The sequence below is a fragment of the Arctopsyche grandis genome, chromosome 8, assembly GCF_051622035.1.
Source record: "Arctopsyche grandis isolate Sample6627 chromosome 8, ASM5162203v2, whole genome shotgun sequence".
Classification (NCBI taxonomy): Eukaryota; Metazoa; Arthropoda; class Insecta; order Trichoptera; family Hydropsychidae; genus Arctopsyche; species Arctopsyche grandis.
Window position 1 is genome coordinate 30,774,524 of NC_135362.1, and position 22,520 is coordinate 30,797,043.

The 22,520-nt window shown below is 36.0% G+C and overlaps 1 protein-coding gene across 1 annotated transcript; it reads right to left on the reverse strand.

Annotated features, from left to right (window-relative positions):
* Positions 1-11,004: 11,004 nt before the first annotated feature.
* LOC143916093 (uncharacterized) lies at positions 11,005-13,162 on the reverse strand. Its single transcript, XM_077436998.1, has 3 exons — positions 13,035-13,162; positions 12,058-12,957; positions 11,005-11,901 (listed from the first exon to the last, which is right to left on the reverse strand). The coding sequence occupies exons 1-3, from the start codon at positions 13,125-13,127 to the stop codon at positions 11,776-11,778; spliced, it is 1,119 nt and encodes a 372-aa protein (XP_077293124.1). The 5' UTR covers positions 13,128-13,162; the 3' UTR covers positions 11,005-11,775.
* Positions 13,163-22,520: the final 9,358 nt, after the last annotated feature.

The following is a 22,520-nucleotide window of genomic DNA, read 5'->3' on the forward strand; positions in this document are numbered from 1 at the left end:
CAGTTTTTACACTTCAAATTCGTCATTTTACAAATCAAATTCGTCAAGATTTTTAATGTAATATTATACAATAATATGCCTGGTATATGTACTTAATTCGCAATAAAATAGTTATGATAAAAATACACCGGTAATTACCGATGGCGAAATTTTGCCAATTTATCAGTATACCGGTATTGCAATCCCTACTAGTAACCACATACATAGATAGAAGAGCTTGTGCTCAACAGTAGAAAAATACAGAGCATCACATATATTAACCAGCAGCGTGGTCTAGTGGTGAATGTTGAATTATTTCGTACTTGATGTTACGAGTTCGATTCCCGCTAAGTCTCGCTGTTGGCCAGACCTTGATTTGTCTAGGTCGATCGTTTCTTATCAGAATTTGCCAATTTTTCTGATTTTCATTGAAACAATTCCTGTAAAATTGGCGTTTCCTTCCCAATTTTCTGTTGCGAACCTTTAGTTATTGTTATATCTTAGGTTTCGCCATATTGCTCACCATAGATGTCTCTGTGGTTGTTTTATCGAATATAAAAAAAATCGTATTGTTACATGAAAGTTATTCATCGTTATTTATCGTATTAATACGATGTTTGTAATATATGTATACTGGCCATAGATGTCAGATATTTAGATTTACATGTATCTATGTAATAATTATGTGGACCAGGAAGCCGCATTTGGGGTTTACCTGTTAAGCCTTCCTGGTATATTTGTATATATGTATGTGAAAATATGTATGTAAAATAAAAATAAAAAATATGTATGATCTATGTGTATAAAAGGAATGTATAATATTTGTGATTTGATATCATAATTAAAATATATTGAACAGTACCCAGTTCCGTTTAGGTTCAAATTTGAATACAGTAAAATGGTTTAAATTATATTCGAAAGTATGAGTTGACTTTCGTGCTTTAGAGGTTTTATTGCGAGGGTTGTATATCATATTATAATATTTTTTGAATTTAAACAGGTAAAATGCTGTTAGTGAAACTAAAAATATAATAAGTGCGTATAAGTTGTAAATTTCTTTTATTAAAAAAAAGGTTGTCGACATCAAAAAGCTTACTTGATGATTGGACAATTTGCGTCAGCGGACAATTAATCGTCAATGGGAAACATTTTGTCAAAATAAAAGTGCTATTGAAGCATCTTTTCCTGTTTGTCGATGTGCGCATGCAATGCTAATGTTTGTCTCAATGTCGATTTAAGACACAAACGATTCTGTGACGTACAAGGACTTTTTTTGGAATAAAACAGCAAGATTTCGGCAGTTTATATTCGTATGTATTAAAAAAGATACTCGTAATAATAACACAACGTTTAAAGTTTTGATTTTATAAATATAATCAAAGGTTGTATATGTATATCAGTGGTGTGTCGTCAGTGGACTAAAAGGACTAGGTTAGTATCCATAATCTTTTACCTTTTACAATTCAATTCGATTACAATAACTTAAATTCGTTGTCCATATTGCAACCGGAATCGGCCCTACTTGAGTTACTGGTACAGGTAGTGGATTGTTATGGTACGGTCCGCCGCGTCGTTCGCTTGCATGGACTCGCTGTCTCAATTCTGTTCCCTTCGCGGTACTGGCGAATTGATATGTATAGGCGTTCCGTCAAAGACAAAATATTTTTTAAATTACTCGTCTTTTCAAGTATTTATGGAATTTTCACAAACATCCTTCTGAATATATATTTACACAGAATGATATCTACACATAACTTCTTGAGTACAAATATGGCAAGGGACTCGGCTCACGAAACGATTCTCTCAGAACAAATAGGTGTGGAAAAATTATACTCATCCCTTTAAAACAAATTATTATAATTCAAAAAATAAAAATATATTCTTTTGCCCATAGCCATTCATCTGTTTTAAAAGTTACGGCACGCCACTGGTAAATAAAATCTAAAATAAACACTTCAAATACTAATACATGTAGGTTTGAATATTTATAACTAGTGTTTTTACCCGGATTTCGGTATTTGTAATATAAACCGCTTAAACATGGCTTATCTAATAGTAAACATTTTATTAAATTTATTTGAATAGTTTCATTTTATTTAAATTTATTTGAATATTGATTTGTTCGATGACGTCACGGATTTACGAACCAATAATACTTACATACTTACACAGTCTCTTTCTATAAATTATATATATATATAGAAGAGATAATTTATATTATAACTAGCTGAACCCAATGCGTTGCAATGCCACAATAACGCAATTCCCGTTCCCGTTCCCATTTGTCAAAAAAACGCAGGTGGTGAACTTGACTTGACTTGACTATAAAAAAAATAGAAAGCGGCGAACACTGTTTTAAATATTCAATTGTTTGTTTATTTTACTCTAACAACGTAGGTTGCGAACTGATTTGAAATTATTTGCCATGCAATGCCGCTCATTCCCGTTTTTCCCGTTTACGTTCCAGTTTTTGGGGGATTTTTTTACAGAAACCATCGCGGATATGCACACAATAACTCTTGTAAGTTTCATCGCAATCGATTGATTGGTATAGGAACGCATACGTGACAGATAAACAGACAAACATTGGTTTTTATATTATAATAAGAAAATTTTTGCAAAAGTATAAGTAAAACATATAAGATACATATTTCTTCAACTGAAGTTTTCCCTTTAAGGGCTTGAAATTAAATCCAAATCTATGATTAATATCATTTATAATTTTAATGTAATTTGGAGGTTGATTATTATGTACATCACGTGTCTGGGGAGAGACGTCAGCGTAATAAGCTGGTTCATTGTCATCAGTCCAATACATGTTGGGATTATAAATGTCTTGGCCACTAGGGACAACATAATTTGGAATAGAGTCACTTTCTTCGACATCTTCCTCATCATCTTCCTCAGCATCTTATTCAGCATCTTCCTCGACATCTTCCTCAGCATATTTTTCAGCATCTTCTTCATCATCTTCCTCAGGATCATCCTCAGCATCATCCTCATCATCTTCCTCAGCATCTTCTTCAACATCTTCCTCAACATCTTCCTCAGCATATTTTTCAGCATCTTCTTCATCATCTTCCTCAGCATCTTCCTCATCATCTTCGGCATCTTCCTCATGACTAGTCGGCTTAGAATCATTATCATTCTTAGCTTCACTTTCAATTTTCTTCGTTTTGTATGTATAAATGGGTACATTTATGGGAAAGTCGCTCTCATCAACCCCTTCGTCTTCATCGTCTTCATCGTCTTCATCGTCACCGCCATCGTCCTCTTCTTCATCATCGTCTTCATCTTCCTCTTCCTCAACGTCTTCATCGTCATCAGTCTCTCTCTTTGGGCGTAATAATTCTACTATTTGTGAGGTATCAGTATATATAGTATTGAGTTTTTTATTTATGAGATGGTCATTGTATTTATCGATTTCATAAGTAGCATCTGATATTTCAGGATAGGCATATTTTGGATGTTTCGGAGCACTCTCCATCTTATCTATAGGATAGATGTTTTGTGCATGATTTTGAATATCCTCGAGATAATGATTAGGTTTCGTACTCTCATTAAGTAGTTTTCCATTGGCTTTTCTTTCTATTGAACTAGAATTACGACTTCGCCTTCCAAGTATTGTTATCGCGATAGCAATGACGGATATCTGAAATAAAATCAAGAAATATAAATATTTTCAAGTTATAATTCGAAGTGAAAACAAAATATTTTGTAATTCGATGAAATAACTTACAATTATAATTATTATAGTCTTCATATTAGAAGCGGTCATTAGATTTAATCGTTCATACGTGCTTACAAAGGAAGTATTTACGATAAAGTGGAATTAAGTTTTCTGGTTACTTTTGCTTTATAAAATATTGGCGGAAGTTGTGTGAAAAACTTACCGATTAGATTGATTACAGTTATAATATTATTCGTATCATTTTTATGCACGAGTACTTACCAATATTACAGAAAATAAAATTTACACTTTTTTTTCACCACCGTCGAAAAACTAAAATTTTAGTTTTTCCACCACCGTCTAATTGAAAAGTTGCATCTTTTATATAATACAAATGTATGTACATTTTAAACAAACTTTAGATCTGAATAAAATCTAAATATCGACATTTAAAACACAACAGATATATGTATGTGCAAGTATGCCATTTACGGTAAACGGATTATTCCGCAAAAAGTGCAATTTCGCACAAGTAACTAAAATATCGATCACGGAACATCTGGCACTCGAGTTCTCGTTAGTACAATATTTCGTGTGGGTAGCTTTCGATTGATGGAGTTTTTGGGTGCCAGATGCTGCGTGATCGAGATTTTGGTGACTGCGCGAGATCGCTTTTTGCGGATCGAACCCCATTTACATAGTTTAGCAACTACTGGTTTGGCAAACAAACGGAAATTATGTGGTTAAGCCCAACGATTAGATTAACTGTATCAGTAGTGTTTTTAATTTTTCATCTTAATATATTTCCACTCAATACATATTTATATAATTATGAAATTTATAAAAAAAACTTCCTTCTTTGATATTTCTTGAATTATGTAGTAGAAAATTAAATGAGCTCATTAGAAAGTTATTATTATTATTTTATATACAACTAGTTGTTTTACCTGGCTTCGCTCAGTATTTGTAATATAAACAGATTAAATATGGCGAATCTAATAGTAAATATTCATTTGTTTTTTTATTAAATTTGTTGTCGTCGTGTGGCTTTGTCATAAAAGACTGTCATTTTAGACTTAAAACAGGTTTTCACCACAACTTGGAAATAAAAGAGTAGGTTTAACCTGTTTAAATGTTTATTTATTAATAGTTCGTATAATTAATGGGTAGATAATATACTATTTAAAGCTTCAACATTTTATACATATGTGGTATAAAATTTTTAAATTTATTTATTAAAAATTATACCATAATGGTATTACAAAATAATCAGATATACCACCGCAACTAGGCAAATCAATACAATACAAAAACAAACATAATTACATATATGTATAACAGTAACAATAAGCGCAAACACAACAAATAATTACAATATCGTTAAATTAAAATATGGGCTTAAAAATATGTGTTCGATGCCAACAAGTAATTATTTATGTATGTAATTACAAGTGAAGCAGTTCGATCACAAGCAATTAATTAAGTAGCAGTGAGGCATAATCAAACTGCTTAAGTAGTAACTACATAAATACTAATTTGCTAGCAATTAATCTCATAATTTTAAACCTGCTAGTAAGCCATCAAGAGCAAACCCAAAGTCAACATACACAAAATCGACATTCAAGTAGATCGAGATAATGAATCCTAAGGCTAAATGACGCAGATTCACGAAATAAACGTCAATGTACCTAATATTGCTGACTCCGAATAGCAGTTACATTTACTCGGACAAAATTATTGGATTATAGAATTCACCTCTTACCAATGACTGATGATAGTCCCACTCTACGTGCTGTAACCCAATTACAAAAGCTCTGGGATATGATCGAGTTCGTCTGTTCACTGATAACAGATGGTCTGTGAAAGAGATGGCTGCATACGTAATGGCAGAGTAAACGAAATCATGGTGAACAGACGGGGTGAGAAAGAGATGGCCGTATACGAAATGCCTGGAGCGCATCATCGGTTTACGGAAAATCTGTGAACGAGTTGTCAGATAACCATATGTACATATGTATATATAAAATTGAATGCCTGTTTGTTTGTCTGTCTGTCTCGTATAGGCTCCTAAACCACTCAACCGATTACGATAGAATTTTCAGGATTTGATGTATGCATATCTGGGAAGCTTACTGTGAAAAAAAAACGGGAAAACACCTCTTAATAATAATATTCGCAATTAAGATTTTACCGACGAGAAAGTTTGAAGTGCCATTGTGTAATCAAGGAAATGTGTTTGTTGGTAGCCACGTTAACAGGTTGGTTTATGACGACATGGCATTGAAGAGACGTTTCTCGGGAACGGGAACGGGAACGGGAATTGCATGCCTTATTCTAGCATTGCAACGCAGGCGGGGTTCAGCTAGTATAATGTACAAATATACACTTAAAAATGCATAATTACTAAAGCATAAACATGAAAAATATATGTATGTATGACAAATTTCGAAGTAATATTAAATAAATATGTATATAAAAAATACTAAAAAACAAGTTTTTACGTAATTGTATAGGTGATCGATTGTTGAAATTGAATTTTTCCCCTTGAGGGGTTGAAATTAAATCCGAAGCCATTGTTTATGGCATTTACGTTATTGTAAAAATTGGAAGGCTTATTATTATCATTTGGGGCATTAACGGAATAAGCTGGTTCATAGTTATTAATCCCATATGCGTTGGGATCATAACGGAAAGTAGGAGTTGGAATTGGAGCTGGATTAGAATTGAACTGTGGGCTTGAAGGTTTTTTTTCATTCATATCACGGTTACTGGGGCTAAGATCATTTTTGACACTTTTATCTTCACTTCCACTTTTCTTCGTTTTATCATCGTTTATTGGGGTTAAAGGATAGTCACTCTCATGGCTTGTAGGTTTAGAATCATTATCATTATTGACTTCACTTCCACTTTTCTTCGTTGTTTTAGAATTCGGTGGGATTAAAGGATAGTCACTCTCATGGCTCGCAGGCTTAGAATCATTATCATTCTTAGCTTCAATTTCACTTTTCTTCATTTTGTTATAATTTGGTAGAGTTGAGGGATAGTCGCTCTCATGCTTTTTGGGTTTATTTTCGCTCACATCACTGACACGAGCTAAGCCGTCATCAACATCTTCCTCTTCATCGACACTGCCATTATCCTCTTCCTCATCATCCTCTTCTTCTTCCTCACTGTCTTCATCATCATTACCGGTGTCTCTCTTTCGGCGTAATAATTCTATTACTTCATCTATATGTGAGGTATCAGTAGATAAAGTATTGGTTTTTTCATTTATAAGGTGGCCAGTAGCATCTGAACTTTCAGGATAGTCATGTTTTCGATGTTTCGGAGCACCATTATTTATAGGATAGTTGTGTTGTTCACCATTCGGGATATTCTCGTGTAGAGAGTAATGATAAGGTTTCGTAATCTCATCATTAAGTAGTTTTTCATTGACTTTTCTTTCTATTGAAATAGAATTACGACTTCGCCGTACAGGTGCTGCTATGGCAATAGCAATGAGAGATATCTGAAATAAAATTTATTAATTAAAGTATTGAAAAGCAATATTTTAATGTATTAAATTGAAAAAATGGTTGTAGCTCAACGAAATAACTTACGATTATAATTATAGTCTTCATATTAGAAGCAGAATGAACTTCATACGTGCTGTCAAAGGAATTACTTTAGATAAAATGCAATTCTATTTCCCAGTTACCGTTGCTTTATACATTGAGAGATGAAGTGAAGACAATGACGGAAATTGTGTGGAAACTCCAACGGTTAGATTGATTATATTTATAGTATAATCAGCGTCATGATTATGTATGCGTAGTTTCCAATATCACGCAATCTAAAATTAAAACCTTCAAACATTTACGTACATATGTACATCATATTATATTACCATTTATTGTATACTAGCTGTATTACCCGGCTTCGCTCAGTGTTTATAATATAAACCGCTTAAACATGACTAAGCTAATTTAATTAAAAAAAAAAAAAAATTAAAAAAAAATTTAAAAATTAAAAAAAAAAATAAAAAAAAAATAAAAAAAAAATCAAAAAAAAAAATTAAAAAAAAAATAAAAAAAAAATAAAAAAAAAATTAAAAAAAAAATTTTAAAAAAATCAAAAAAAAAAATCAAAATTTTTTTTTGCCTTCTAGGGCTTCGCCCTCGGCGCCCCCCTGAGCCTTTGCCTTCTAGGGCTTCGCCCCTCCACGCCCCATGAGCAATTGCCGTTTAGGGCTTCGCCCCCCTTAGTTAATGCCTTTTAGGGCTTCGCCCCTCCGCGCCCCCATGATTAAATGCCGTCTAAGGCTTCGCCCCCATGATCAGTTGCCTTTTAGGGCTTCGCCCCCCGCGCCCCCAAGATTAATTGCCGTTTAGGGCTTCGCTCCCCTTAGTTAATGCCTTTTAGGGCTTCGCCCCTCCGCGCCCCCATGATTAAATGCCGTCTAAGGCTTCGCCCCCATGATCAGTTGCCTTTTAGGGCTTCGCCCCTCCGCGCCCCCATGATTAATTGCCGTCTAGGGCTTCGCCCCCCTTAGTTAATCCCTATTAGGGCTTGCGCCCCATGAGGCTGGGCCCCCCGGGCCCCCTTCGGGGCCCCACGGGGCTGCGCCCCTTGTGGCGCCCCTTTTGAGCCCCATGGGGCTGCGCCCCATGAGGCTGGGCCCCCCGGGCCCCCTTCGGGGCCCCACGGGGCTGCGCCCCTTGTGGCGCCCCCTTTTGAGCCCCATGGGGCTGCGCCCCATGAGGCTGGGCCCCCCGGGCCCCCTTCGGGGCCCCACGGGGCTGCGCCCCTTGTGGCGCCCCCTTTTGAGCCTCATGGGGCTGCGCCCCATGAGGCTGGGCCCCCCGGGCCCCCTTCGGGGCCCCACGGGGCTGCGCCCCTTGTGGCGCCCCCTTTTGAGCCTCATGGAGCTGCGCCCCATGAGGCTGGGCCCCCCGGGCCCCCTTCGGGGCCCCACGGGGCTGCGCCCCTTGTGGCGCCCCCTTTTGAGCCCCATGGGGCTGCGCCCCATGAGGCTGGGCCCCCCGCGCCCCCTTCGGGGCTTCACGGGGCTGCGCCCCTTGTGGCACCCCCTTTTGAGCCCCATGGGGCTGCGCCCCATGAGGCTGGGCCCCACGGGGCTGCGCCCCTTGTGGCGCCCCCTTTTGATCCCCATGGGGCTGCGCCCCATGAGGCTGGGGCCCCACGGGGCTGCGCCCCTTGTGGCGCCCCTGGCGGGGCCCCATGAAACTACCTATAAATTAAAAAAAAATAAAAAAAAAAATCAAAAAAAAAAAATAGAAAAAAAATCAAAAAAAAAATTTAAAAAAATCAAAAAAAAAAATCTAATTTTTTTTTTGCCTTCTAGGGCTTCGCCCTCGGCACCCCCCTGAGCCTTTGCCTTCTAGGGCTTCGCCCCTCCACGCCCCATGAGCAATTGCCGTTTAGGGCTTCGCCCCCATGATCAGTTGCCTTTTAGGGCTTCGCCCCTCCGCGCCCCCATGATTCAAAGCCGTCTAGGGCTTCGCCCCCCTTAGTTAATGCCTTTTAGGGCTTCGCCCCTCCGCGCCCCCATGATTAAATGCCGTCTAAGGCTTCGCCCCCATGATCAGTTGCCTTTTAGGGCTTCGCCCCTCCGCGCCCCCATGATTAATTGCCGTCTAGGGCTTCGCCCCCCTTAGTTAATGCCTATTAGGGCTTGCGCCCCATGAGGCTGGGCCCCCCGGGCCCCCTTCGGGGCCCCACGGGGCTGCGCCCCTTGTGGCGCCCCCTTTTGAGCCCCATGGGGCTGCGCCCCATGAGGCTGCGCCCCCCGCGCCCCCTTCGGGGCTTCACGGGGCTGCGCCCCTTGTGGCACCCCCTTTTGAGCCCCATGGGGCTGCGCCCCATGAGGCTAGGCCCCCCGGGCCCCCACGGGGCTGCGCCCCTTGTGGCGCCCCCTTTTGAGCCCCATGGGGCTGCGCCCCATGAGGCTGGGCCCCCCGGGCCCCCTTCGGGGCCCCACGGGGCTGCGCCCCTTGTGGCGCCCCCTTTTGAGCCCCATGGGGCTGCGCCCCATGAGGCTGGGCCCCCCGGGCCCCCACGGGGCTGCGCCCCTTGTGGCGCCCCCTTTTTGAGCCCCATGGGGCTGCGCCCCATGAGGCTGGGCCCCCCGGGCCCCCTTCGGGGCCCCACGGGGCTGCGCCCCTTGTGGCGCCCCCTTTTGAGCCCCATGGGGCTGCGCCCCATGAGGCTGGGCCCCCCGGGCCCCCACGGGGCTGCGCCCCTTGTGGCGCCCCCTTTTGAGCCTCATGGAGCTGCGCCCCATGAGGCTGGGCCCCCCGGGCCCCCTTCGGGGCCCCACGGGGCTGCGCCCCTTGTGGCGCCCCCTTTTGAGCCCCATGGGGCTGCGCCCCATGAGGCTGGGCCCCCCGCGCCCCCTTCGGGGCTTCACGGGGCTGCGCCCCTTGTGGCACCCCCTTTTGAGCCCCATGGGGCTGCGCCCCATGAGGCTGGGCCCCACGGGGCTGCGCCCCTTGTGGCGCCCCCTTTTGATCCCCATGGGGCTGCGCCCCATGAGGCTGGGGCCCCACGGGGCTGCGCCCCTTGTGGCGCCCCTGGCGGGGCCCCATGAAACTACTCGCCTTGCGCCCCCGCGGGGGTGAATCCATTGAATCGAAAAAAACAAATCGGCGCCCATGGATCGAAAAAAAAAAAATCGAATCACGTGTTCGATGACGTCACCGATCTACGGACGACGACGACGAAAACGACGAAAACGACGAAGACCAAGGATATTTACATACATACAAAGTCTCTTTCCAAATTATAGATTAGATTATAAACGACGGTCTGTTTCATTTATACAAAGAAAGGTAATCGATGACTTGCTTGATGACAGATATAACCAACAGAATAGACTAGTGGTTAGCATATAATTCTATGAACAAAGTGGTCACGCGTTCAAATCTCACTGGTTTCTACTGGCCAGAACCTGGATTTGTGACTCCAGGTAGATAGTTTTCTATCAGAGTTTGCCAATTTATCAGATTTTCATTGAAACAGTTCCAACAAATTGGCAACCATAACACATTTCGAGTATAAGCGATCTCGAATTTTGCTGAATTATATAAAATGGTGCAAATTTACAAATTTGACCATAAAATGTCTCTGTGGATGTTAATTGATATGTATTTACTGAATTTTGCTTGATTGTTTAAAAAAATGCTGCAAATTTACAAATGTGACCATAAATGTCTCTGTGGATGTTAATTAATATGTATTTACTTGGTATAATAAAACTTGTATCAAATGTACAATGTTTCTGGCCAGGAAGACGCATTGGGGTTACCCGTTAGGCCTTCCTGGTAGAAATAAGAAATAAATAAAAACATATAAAATAAGTTTAATGATTACTTTTATTGTCAATAAAAAACTGTCACTTAAATATAGTGTGCTGATAAACAATTAAAAAATTTCACATGTTTTTTGTACAAAAATAAATGTAAGGCCAAGGTTTTTTCAAAGAAAAATTTAGGTATTCAATGGTTTAAAATTTTATTAACTATCAATATGTGTATTATGAATTATTTAAAACTTCAATATTTTAAATCTCAATAAATATTTAAAATTTTGGTTATTAATTAGTTTCTGCATAGCATTTTGTTGCCTAAAGATTCTTAAAAATATTATACATACTACATACATATGTACATAATAAATAACAATAAATAAACGTGAAATTTTAAATGCATGGTTTCAAACATTCGCAATAATATAAATCATTATTTAGTACAACATGAACCTAAAACTTATTTTATTTTTATAATCATAATTATAACTTATATATGAAATTTGAAATGGCAATTAGAAGTAATATAGAATAATTAGAGAAAAAAAATATGTACGTAATTGTATATATAGATTAGAGATTGTTTTTCTTGAAATTTTCCATTTGAGGGTTTTAATTCAAATCCAAAAATATCATTAATATTTTTTCCACCTCTAAGATTATTAGGAACTCACTCCCCATGTCCTTAGAAAGACATTGGTAGGATGAACTCGTCTAGTGCCATCAATTTGATAACCAGGTGCTTGATTATACGTAGTACTTCGTTGAGCGATGCTTGGTATGCGATGCTTTTTTTTCTTTCATATTTCGGTCACAGGGCTTACTTTCGCTTTTCTTCGTCATCATCATCTTCATATGTATAGATTTCATAATCATCTTCAATTACATCACCATCACCATATTCATCTTTGTGGATTTCGTCATCATCTTCATTTGCAGTATCAACCTCATTCTCATCGCTATCTTCATCATCATCATCTTCATCTATTTCGATTTTGTCATCATATTCAACTGCAGCATCATCCTCATCCTCGTCCCCAACCTCGAAATCACCATCGTTATCTTTGTCGATTTTGTCATCATCTTCATTTGCAGTATCAACCTCATTCTCATCGCTATCTTCATCATCATCATCTTCATCTATTTCGATTTTGTCATCATATTCAACTGCAGCATCATCCTCATCCTCGTCCCCAACCTCGAAATCACCATCGTTATCTTTGTCGATTTCGTCATCATCTTCATTTGCAGTATCAATCTCATTCTCATCGCTATCCTCGTCATCATCATCTTCATCTGTTTCGATTTTGTCATCATCTTTAATTGCAGCATCATCCTCATCCTCGTCTCCATCCTCGAAATCACCATCTTTATCTTTGTCGATTTCGTCATCATCTTCATTTGCAGTATCAACCTCATTCACATCGCTATCTTCGTCATCATCATCTTCATCTTTTTCGATTTTGTCATCATCTTTTATTGCATCAACATCTTCATATTCGTCTCCATCCTTGAAATCACCATCTTTTTCTTTGTCGATTTCGTCATCATCTTCATTTGAAGTATCAACTTCATTTTCACCATCATCCTTGTCATCATCATTCACATCTTCGTTGAATTCATAATAGTCATATTCATAATCACCATCATCTTCACCATCACCAATGGTCCTCTTTCGGCGTGATGATTTTATTAGTTCTTCTATATTTGAAGCATCAGTAGATAGAGTATTGGTTTTTTTATTTATGTGATGGCCAACGTAGTTATTAATATCATTAGTAACGTCTAGAATTTCAGGATAGTCATGTTTTGTATAGTTCAGAGCACCCTTATTTATGGGATGGTTGTTTTGTACATGATTCGGAATATTCTCTTGTACAGTGTAGTGATTAGGGTTCTTACTCTCAACATTAAGTAGTTTTCCATTGGCTTTTCTTTCTATTGAACTAGAATTACGACTTCGTTTTACAGGTGCTGCTATGGCAATAGCAATGATAGATATCTGAAATAAAATGAATTAATTTGACAATGGTAAATTGATAATTTGAAGTGTTAATAAAAAGTATTGAATTTACTAACAATTATAATTATAGTCTTCATATTTGAAGCGGTCATCAGGTTATAATGTTTGAACACCGAAATATGTACATATGTTAGTACATATGTGCACATACGTGCTTACAATAGAAGTACTTACGGTAAAGTGCAAATCCGTTTATGGTTACCGTTATTTCAGTGTGCTAAAAGGTGATATAAAAATGCAGGAAATTGTGTGGAAAATCCACCAATTGTTATTTTCAAATACCAAGATTTTTTTTTTAAACTTTTATTTAATATTCATGTTCTTTATATTATGTATGTATTATATGACGAATGTCTGAAAGATTGAAAGGAAAACGGAAGTTGTGTGGTGAGTTCAAAAATTAGATTAAACGTATCAGTGGTATTATTAGGTATTTCGTATTTTAATTTGTATTTGAATTCATACAAAAAACAAATAATATTTTTCAAATAGCTGCTATATGTACACATGTATGTAGCATATGTAGCCAGCAGTATGGCTCGATATTAACCAGCAGCGTGGTCTAGTGGTTAGTGTTGAATTATTTCGTGCATTATGTCACGGGTTCGATTCCCACTAGAGTCGTTGTTGGCCAAACCTTGGTTTGTTGAGGTCGATCGCTTCTTATAAGAATTTGCTAATTTATCTGATTTTCATTGAAACGGTTCCTGTTAAATTGGCTTTTCCTTCCCAATTTTCCGTTACAAACCTTGAATTATTGTTATATCTTAGGTTCTCGCCTAATTTATCACCATATATGTATGTATCTGTGGTTCTTTATTGAATGTAAAAATTCGTATTGTTACATGAAAAATGTTATTGAACGTATTTATACGATGTTTGTAATATCTGACCATAGATGTCAGGTATTGTCAGGCCCTTCTGGTATAATGTAAAAAAATAAATAAATAAAAAATTACTGGGTTCGATCCCGTGCTTATCTTTAGTGATGCTGGTTAGACTTGTATATTTGTGACTCCAAGTCGATCGTTTCTTATCAGAGTTTGCCAATTTATCTGATTTTAATTGTTGGAACTGTTCGAAATTGGCAAAAATTAACCTACCTGCTGTTACAAATATGTATCTGAATTTGATTTATGTACAATTTGTACAAATCTATGTACAAGTCTAAATCCAAGTTGTCTCAATGGAAAATTAATTAATTAATTGTTAGTTTCGTTTTCTTCAATCTCTGAAAATACAACGATTTATGTAATAAAAATGCTGCAATGTTTGTAATTAATTGTCTAGGAAAGCGCATTGGAGTCTACCTGTCAGGCCTTCCTGGTATATATCTACATACATATATAAAAATATAAAATATATATATATACATAATTAAATAAGTGACTTTCGGAAATAATAAAGGTTTTTCAGATACATTTTTTATTTATTTATTTATCTTTAATTTATACCAGGAATGCCTAACAGGTAACCTGAATGCGCCTTTCTGGCCAGAAACATTGTACATTTGATACAAGTGTTATTAATATCATACAAATTAAATAAATACATATCAATTAATATCCACAGAAACATCTATGGTCATATTTGTAAATTCAACGAAATTTGAGATTGCTGAAAACTCGAAATTTCACTAGAAAATGGGTAAGGTTACCAATTTTTTGGAACCGTTTCAATGAAAATCAGATAAATTGGCAAACTCTGATAGAAAACGATCGACCTGGAGTCATAAATCCAAGGTCTGGCCAGCAGAAACCAGTGGGACATATTATAACATTTATTAAAATACTTGTTATTGAAAGTATAGGTAAACGCAATTTGTAATATGTGTATATTATATTTTCATTACGGTTACCTAATCTCTTCATTTAAACATTATCCGTGTCTGTAACTTCCATAATGTTTGTGTCCGTGACAACCGTAATGCTATAGTATCCGTGATCTATTGTATTGTAGTTCGTGATCCCCATAGTGTTCGTGTCCGTGACCCCCGTAGTATTCGCGTCTGTGACCTCCATAGTATTCCGTAGTGTTCGTGTCCATGTCCTCCGTGATGTCCATGTCTGTGACCTCCATAGTAATATTGTACGTAACCACCGTATTGTGTGTAGCCGCCATTTACATAATATGCTTGTCCATGACTTTCGACATTTCCGTGGCCATTGCCTTCGTATTGCCCCCCAAGATTGGTATCTTTAACTTCATAGTAATCGCTGTCACTAAATTGATATTGACTTGAACTATCAACGTCTTGATTATTTTTGTTGTTGGTATGAATTGGAATAGAATTTCGGGGTGGTTTTAATATTGGATAGTCACTTCCATTAGAGCTATCGTAATTTTCTTTATTTTTACTGTCGTTAGGAGAACTCATAATCTGATTCCGGGGTGGTTTTAATGTTGGATAGTCACTTTCATTAAAAATATCATCGTTTGCATTTGTTTTAATGGTAGTAGGAGAGCTCGAAGTGAATGTTTGGAATGGTTTTATCGTTGGATAGTCACTTTTATCGGAACTATCGTATTCTTCATTACTTTTGCTGTCGTTAAGAGAACTTATAATTGAATTTCGAGGTGGTTTTATTATTGGATAGCCACTTCCATTAGAGCTATCGTAGTTTTCTTTATTTTTACTGTCGGTAGGATAACTTATAATCGGATTCCGGGGTGGTTTTAATGTTGAATAGTCACTTTCACTAAAAATATCATCCATTGCATTTATTTTAATGGTAGTAGGAGAGCTCGAAGATAATGTTTGGAATGGTTTTATCGTTGGATAGTCACTTTTATCGAAAATATCGTATTCTTCATTACTTTTGCTATCGTTAAGAGAACTTATAATTGAATTTCGAGGTGGTTTTATTGTTGGACAGTCACTTCCATTAGAGCTATCGTAGTTTTCTTTATTTTTATTCTCGGTAGGAGAACTTATAATTGAATTTCGGGGTGGTTTTAATGTTGGATAGTCACTTTCACTAAAAATATCATCGTTTGCATTTGTTTTAATGGTAGTAGGAGAGCTCGAAGTGAATGTTTGGAATGGTTTTATCGTTGGATAGTCACTTTTATCGGAACTATCGTATTCTTCATTACTTTTGCTGTCGTTAAGAGAACTTATAATTGAATTTCGGGGTGGTTTTATTGTTGGACAGTCACTTCCATTAGAGCTATCGTAGTTTTCTTTATTTTTATTCTCGGTAGGAGAACTTATAATTGAATTTCGGGGTGGTTTTAATGTTGGATAGTGACTTTCACTAAAAATATCATCGTCTACATTTGTTTTAATGGTAGTAGGAGAGCTCGAAGTGAATGTTTGGAATGGTTTCATCGTTGGATAGTCACTTTCACTAGAATTATCGTAGTCTTCATTGTTTTTGCTGTTGGTAAAACTCGGAATTGAATTTCGGGGTGGTTTTAATGTTGGATAGTGACTTTCACTAAAAATATCATCGTCTACATTTGTTTTAATGGTAGTAGGAGAGCTCGAAGTGAATGTTTGGAATGGTTTCATCGTTGGATAGTCACTTTCACTAGAATTATCGTAGTCTTCATTGTTTTTGCTGTTGGTAAAACTCGGAATTGAATTTCGGGGTGGTTTTAATGTTGGATAGTCACTTCCATTAGAACTATCGTTGTCTTCATTATTTTCATTTTTGGTAGAAGAAGTTATAATCGAATTTCGAGGTGGTTTTAATGTTGGATAGTCACTTTCACTAGAATTATCATCGTCTTCATTTTTTTTAATGGTAGTAGGAGAGCTCGAAGTGAATGCTTGGAATGGTTTTATCGTTGGATAATCACTTTTATTGGAACTATCATAGTCTTCATTATTTTTACTGCCGTTAGGAGAACTTATAATTGAATTTCGGGGTGGTTTTATTGTTGGATAGTCACTTTTACTAAAATTATAATCGTCTTCATTTTCTTTAGTGGTAGTTGGAGAGCTTGAAGTGAAATTTTCCAGTGGTTTTATGGCAGGATAGTCACTTCCATTAGATTTATCGCTGTGTTCATTATTTTCATTGTTGGTAGGATAACTAATAATCGAATTTTGGGGTACTTTTATTGTTGGATAGTCACTTTCACTAGAATTATCATCGTCTTCATTACTTTTGCTATTGGTAGGTGAAATTATAATTGAATTTGGGGGCGGTTTTATCGTTGGATAATCACTTTCACTATAATTATCTCGATCTTCACTGTTTTTAATGTTGATAGAAAAATTTGAAGCCAATTTCCGTAGCGGTATTATTGTTGGATAATCGCTTTCACTAGAAATACCATCTTCTTCATTATTTTTGTTGTAGACAGAGGATCCTGAATCACTTGATTTATTGCAAATTCTATTGTACAAATCCATAGACGGCGAATAGTTATTGGGGCCGGTTGCTATTTTGCATAGTAATTCATTTATAAAAGGGCGTGTAATTACAGAAGTACTGATTGGTTTTATTGTAGGATAGTCGCTGAGATCGCCAGCATCCTCGTGTGTAATTGCTGGATATTTGCCAAGCTCAGAAGCTTGAACTGGTTTTTTGATTGGGTAATCACTATTTTCATAAATGTCACCGTCACTTATTTTAATCGGTGGATAAGTATTATATGAATCACTTTCATTATCTTTTATATTGTTTCTTTTATATCTATCGACCGTGTTTGTATCCTCATATTTCTTGACGGGGGCTGCTAGCGTCATCGATAAAACTGAAATCTAAAACCATGCAGTTCATATCATATATTTCAAATCACTAACGTATTTATATGTTAAATGAAATTTTTATTTTCAATTTACTTACGAATAATATAGGTGTAAGCCGTGTATTCATATTGACAGTGGCCCACTTTTTCAGTCAAGGGAAACAACACTCTCTTTGTGAGGGTTTCAAGATAGTCCAGGTGCTTTTGCTTTTGCCAGTTCTTTATATTGTAAGAGTGGACTTTGTAAACAGGTAGGGGAAACTGGGCCATAACGGGCACAATGAGATGGTGTCTTCTCTATTCTAGAAATCTCCAGACGAGGTCATTTGGTGCCAATTACAGCTTGCAAGTGCAGTCACACTGTTTTGTTCTAAATTTTCGGTATGCTAGATCTTATTTTGGACGTTTTGTTAAGATAGATTGTAAATAATTTAATTCTCAAAGGACATTTTAGCTACCGGAGATAAATTTCTCAATCGTGTTTATTATGATTGTATACAGTTTTTACACTTCAAATTCGTCGTTTGACAAATCCAATTCATCGTTTTACAAATCAAATACGCCATGTTGCAAATCAAACCGAAACGCATCGAGAAACGGGAACGGGAATTGCATGCATTATTGTAAAATGGAACGATGGAACTTTCAGAATTTATTGTATGCATGTCCGGGAAGCTTACTGTGAAAAAAAATCGGCCAAAAACAGCAACGGAAACGGGAAAAACGGGAATGAGTGGCATTGCAACGCAATAATTTCAAATGTTTTCGCGTCGCGACATGCGTTGTTAGGGTAAAATAAACAAATAATTGAATAATTTCAAATCTGTTCGCTGCCTGCGTTTTTCCGACAAATGTGAACGGGAACGAGAACGAGAACGTGAACGGGAACGACAACAGGTTCACAAATTTGATTATAAAAATGCTGCAAAAATTTCTCCACATATGTTTGTATGAATTCGCATTGTATAAAAAGCTTATCTATGTTGATTGATTGCCGGGTTCAGCTAGTTTTTTTATAAATTATAACATCTCCTACTCGTCCCCGTAACATTATATATGTATGAATAAATAAAGAGGAGATATGAATATTAAATTTGTTATATTTTCTAATCTTACAACAATTTTTCTTCATTTTCCCTTAGAGTGTTTGTTATGCTCCGGGTTCCCGTATTCCAAAACAAAAACCCCATTATTACTTTTCAAATTCATCATGCGTTATTTGCATAACGAGTTGTTGCTTATCGCTAAGAAATATTTTAATTTAATATTTTTATCCGTGCTAAGACTCTTTCTTTTATTAATTGCTTGGTATTTGTTGGTCTGCTGATGTTTTGATACGCCGATCGAGAGTAAAACAAGTAAATATAGTATGTATAGGTAATTATTTCAGTGAAGGGCATACTACGAGGCCACACGCGAGATGAGTCGATGGCATCAGAACTACATACATATGTACGTGCTTGAATTAATTAAATACATACCTATAGTATAAAAATGCTTATGTGCGTTTATATATACATATATATATATATATATATATATATATATATATATATATATATATATATATATATATATATATATATATATATATATATATATTAAAATGTGCACTTTTCTGAGCATTTAAATATCAAGGCAAAAAATTCACTGTTTCAAAATGTAAAAAGAAACTGTTTGGAATTAACAAAAACATGTACATACCACAAAGTTTTTAAAAAAATTATTGGCAGAATGGCCGATTTTATCAACAGCCTAGATTTACCGTCTATTTCCAATCTTCTAGGTCCTAATAAAAAATTTCCGCACTCGAGGAATACGTGATTTGTAATAAAAATACATTTCTCTGGGTGTAGATGCTATTGGGACAGAAGCCAACATCTCTTACTCAATATTTCATAAATGTATTTACATATGATACATACATACATGTGCATACATATGTATATATGTACATATATATATTTTATATAAAATTTACACGGATATAAGGAAGTATCGAAGAAGTGAAGTATTACTATATTATATGTAAATATTTATCAACAAAAAACACAAATTTAATATGATTAATAGTAAAACATTCCATTTCGAATGCATTTTATGTAGAATAGTTGTTTTACCCGGCTTCGCTCAGTATTTGTAATATAAACAGCTTAAACATGGCGAATCTAATAGTAATAATCTAATAGTCATTTGTTTTTTTTATTATATGTATTTGAATCGAAAAAAATATAATACTCAATCAATTGAATTGTCGTCATAAAAACTTTGTTTTGTTAACGAATTTCCCAACCAAAGATACTTACATACAATTTCATTAGGGTTGCCATACGTCCCGTATATACGGGACATGTCCCGTATTTCACTACTCGGTCCCGTATTACAATTTGTCCCGTACTTGTCCCGTTTTCTCCCTTAACTCTGCGTGAGAGAATCGGCGCGGCAAGTATCTATGTAAATCTAAATATTCCCATGGATAAGCTTATCGCTTTTTGTGGAGATAATACGAACACTAACTTCGGAGGTCTAAACCGAGCTGGAAGAAATAATGTGTTTTTTAAACTGAATTCTGAATTGGAAAGAGATATTGAAGGCATAGGATGTTCAGCGCACGTTTTTCATAACACTCTTATCAATAGCCGCTGATGTTTTGACTGTCGATGTTGAATCAATAGTCGTCAAGATATTCAAGTACTTAAACAGACTTTTGTGAATATGTTGGTGTTGCCTACCAAAACTTATTATCCTACGTTGGGACTAGGTGGTTATCTTTTTTACCTGCAATTGAAAGAATATTGAATCTGTGGCAGCCATTAAAAGATTTTTTCGCTAACGAAGACAAACCACCAAACGCCCTTAAAGATTTTTTTGATGATCCAATGAGTGAAGCTTATTTTTCCTTCTTGCATTTACAGCTCAATACATTTGAATCTCAAATTAAAAAAAATAGAAAAATCAAACATCAGAGTCCTGGAAGTAAAGTCTTTCTTAGAAGAGACAAAAGGACATATGATCGAGAGAAAAAAATCCAATTTTATTGGAATGACGACAAGAAAAATCTTGAATCTCTTAAAGCTTGATTCTGGAAACAGTGCCAAAGTGGAACTTTTGAAAAACAGACTGTCGATTTCTTTAAAACTGCTGTGGAATACATTGATAAGTGGTCCCAATCATTCAAAAAATTTAATGCTTTCCATTGGATGACTCTCAAGCAAGTTCCTGAATGGAGGGAAATAGAACGAACCGTTGAATATTTGCAAGTAAGGAACGAATCGATATTGGAAACAATGAGCTTCTTTTCAACCAGTTCGTATATTTAAAAGATTATTTAAATAAAAATAATACCAACGAAAACTGGGAGAGAACGCTGAAATTGAGTATGGAAGAGAAATGGCTGAAGTTTTTTAGAGATACCAAGCATATTGAACAGAAGTCATGTTTAATAAAACTATGTGAATATTTTCCATTCCAGCCCACAATGCCAATGTGGAGAGAATATTTTCCCTGATGTCAACACAATGGTCGGATGAAAGAAATAAGCTGGCAGTTGAGACAGTTGAGGCAATTTTGGTTTGCCAGTATAATTTTAAAATGACTTGCGCCCAATTTTTTAATCATGTAAAAGAGGAAAACGATTTAATTAAAAAAAGTTAGATCATCGTTAAAATACGATTGGGCTAAAATAAAAATATTATTTTAAAATAAACTATTACCTACCTACTTTTCCATGTTTTATTTATGTAGCACTTAAATGTCTCGTATCAATGCTTGACAGTTATGGCAACCCTAAATATCATACTTACATTCTCTCTTCTCTTTCGAAATTATTACGATTGCACTGTCCTTCTAGTAATAGTATGTAAATGCTTTTTCCAATAAGTTACATATATTATGACAGTAATTTATTAAAAACATCACTAAATGATATTAATTAGCATCATCTTGATAATACAGACAGTCCAACTAAAATATATAAATATGTATATAAAAAATAAGATAACCCTAAATGCTAACATTTAAGCCAATCTCAATTTGAATCGTTTCAATAATAACTTGATAAAAAATAATATTTAAACTGGTAATTACATAGATTCATTATTTAATATTTGAAAAAAAAGGATAGCAATGATCTGATATCCAAATTTACATATAATAAAGTTAGAAATTTTGTTAACAAGTTGATATAAATGGCCAGAAAGTTATCACTTGAGAAATGAAACAGTAAAACATAAGATTAAAACCGAAAACACATTTACACACATCTACTAACAGCGTCCAACTATTTAATTTATACTACATATATACATACATATAGAAAGGGTCATCGTATTATTATTGTATTATATAGTACATACTTATTGGAAATTCTCAAATTCAAATAAATCAAAATGTGGTTTTTATATATGTACATATGTAGGTAATATGCCTATTCATAATACGTTTTGTGTTAAAATCAAACCAAAAAGAAAGGCTATTTTATATGTATAATATGTATCATGCATATGTACATATATGGGTATGTGAGTAAACAGTGACTTCATATTTTATTTGGAAATGTGAAGGATAAGTGTGCAACTAAAACTACAAGAACTGGTTTAGATGTTGCAACAATTGAATGTTATAACAAAAAACGTAAAAATAAAATTATAAAAATAAAAATGACAACTAGCAGTTTTAAAACTTTTAATCTTAATTTTAACGAGTGTACTTAATGTTATTTAGGAAATGCACTTTACTAACATCAATTTTAGTACAATAATATTAACAATAGTTAAATGCATAATATCACAGGTATTAATTATATTTAGTTCTTATAAATTATATTAACAATTAAAATTATA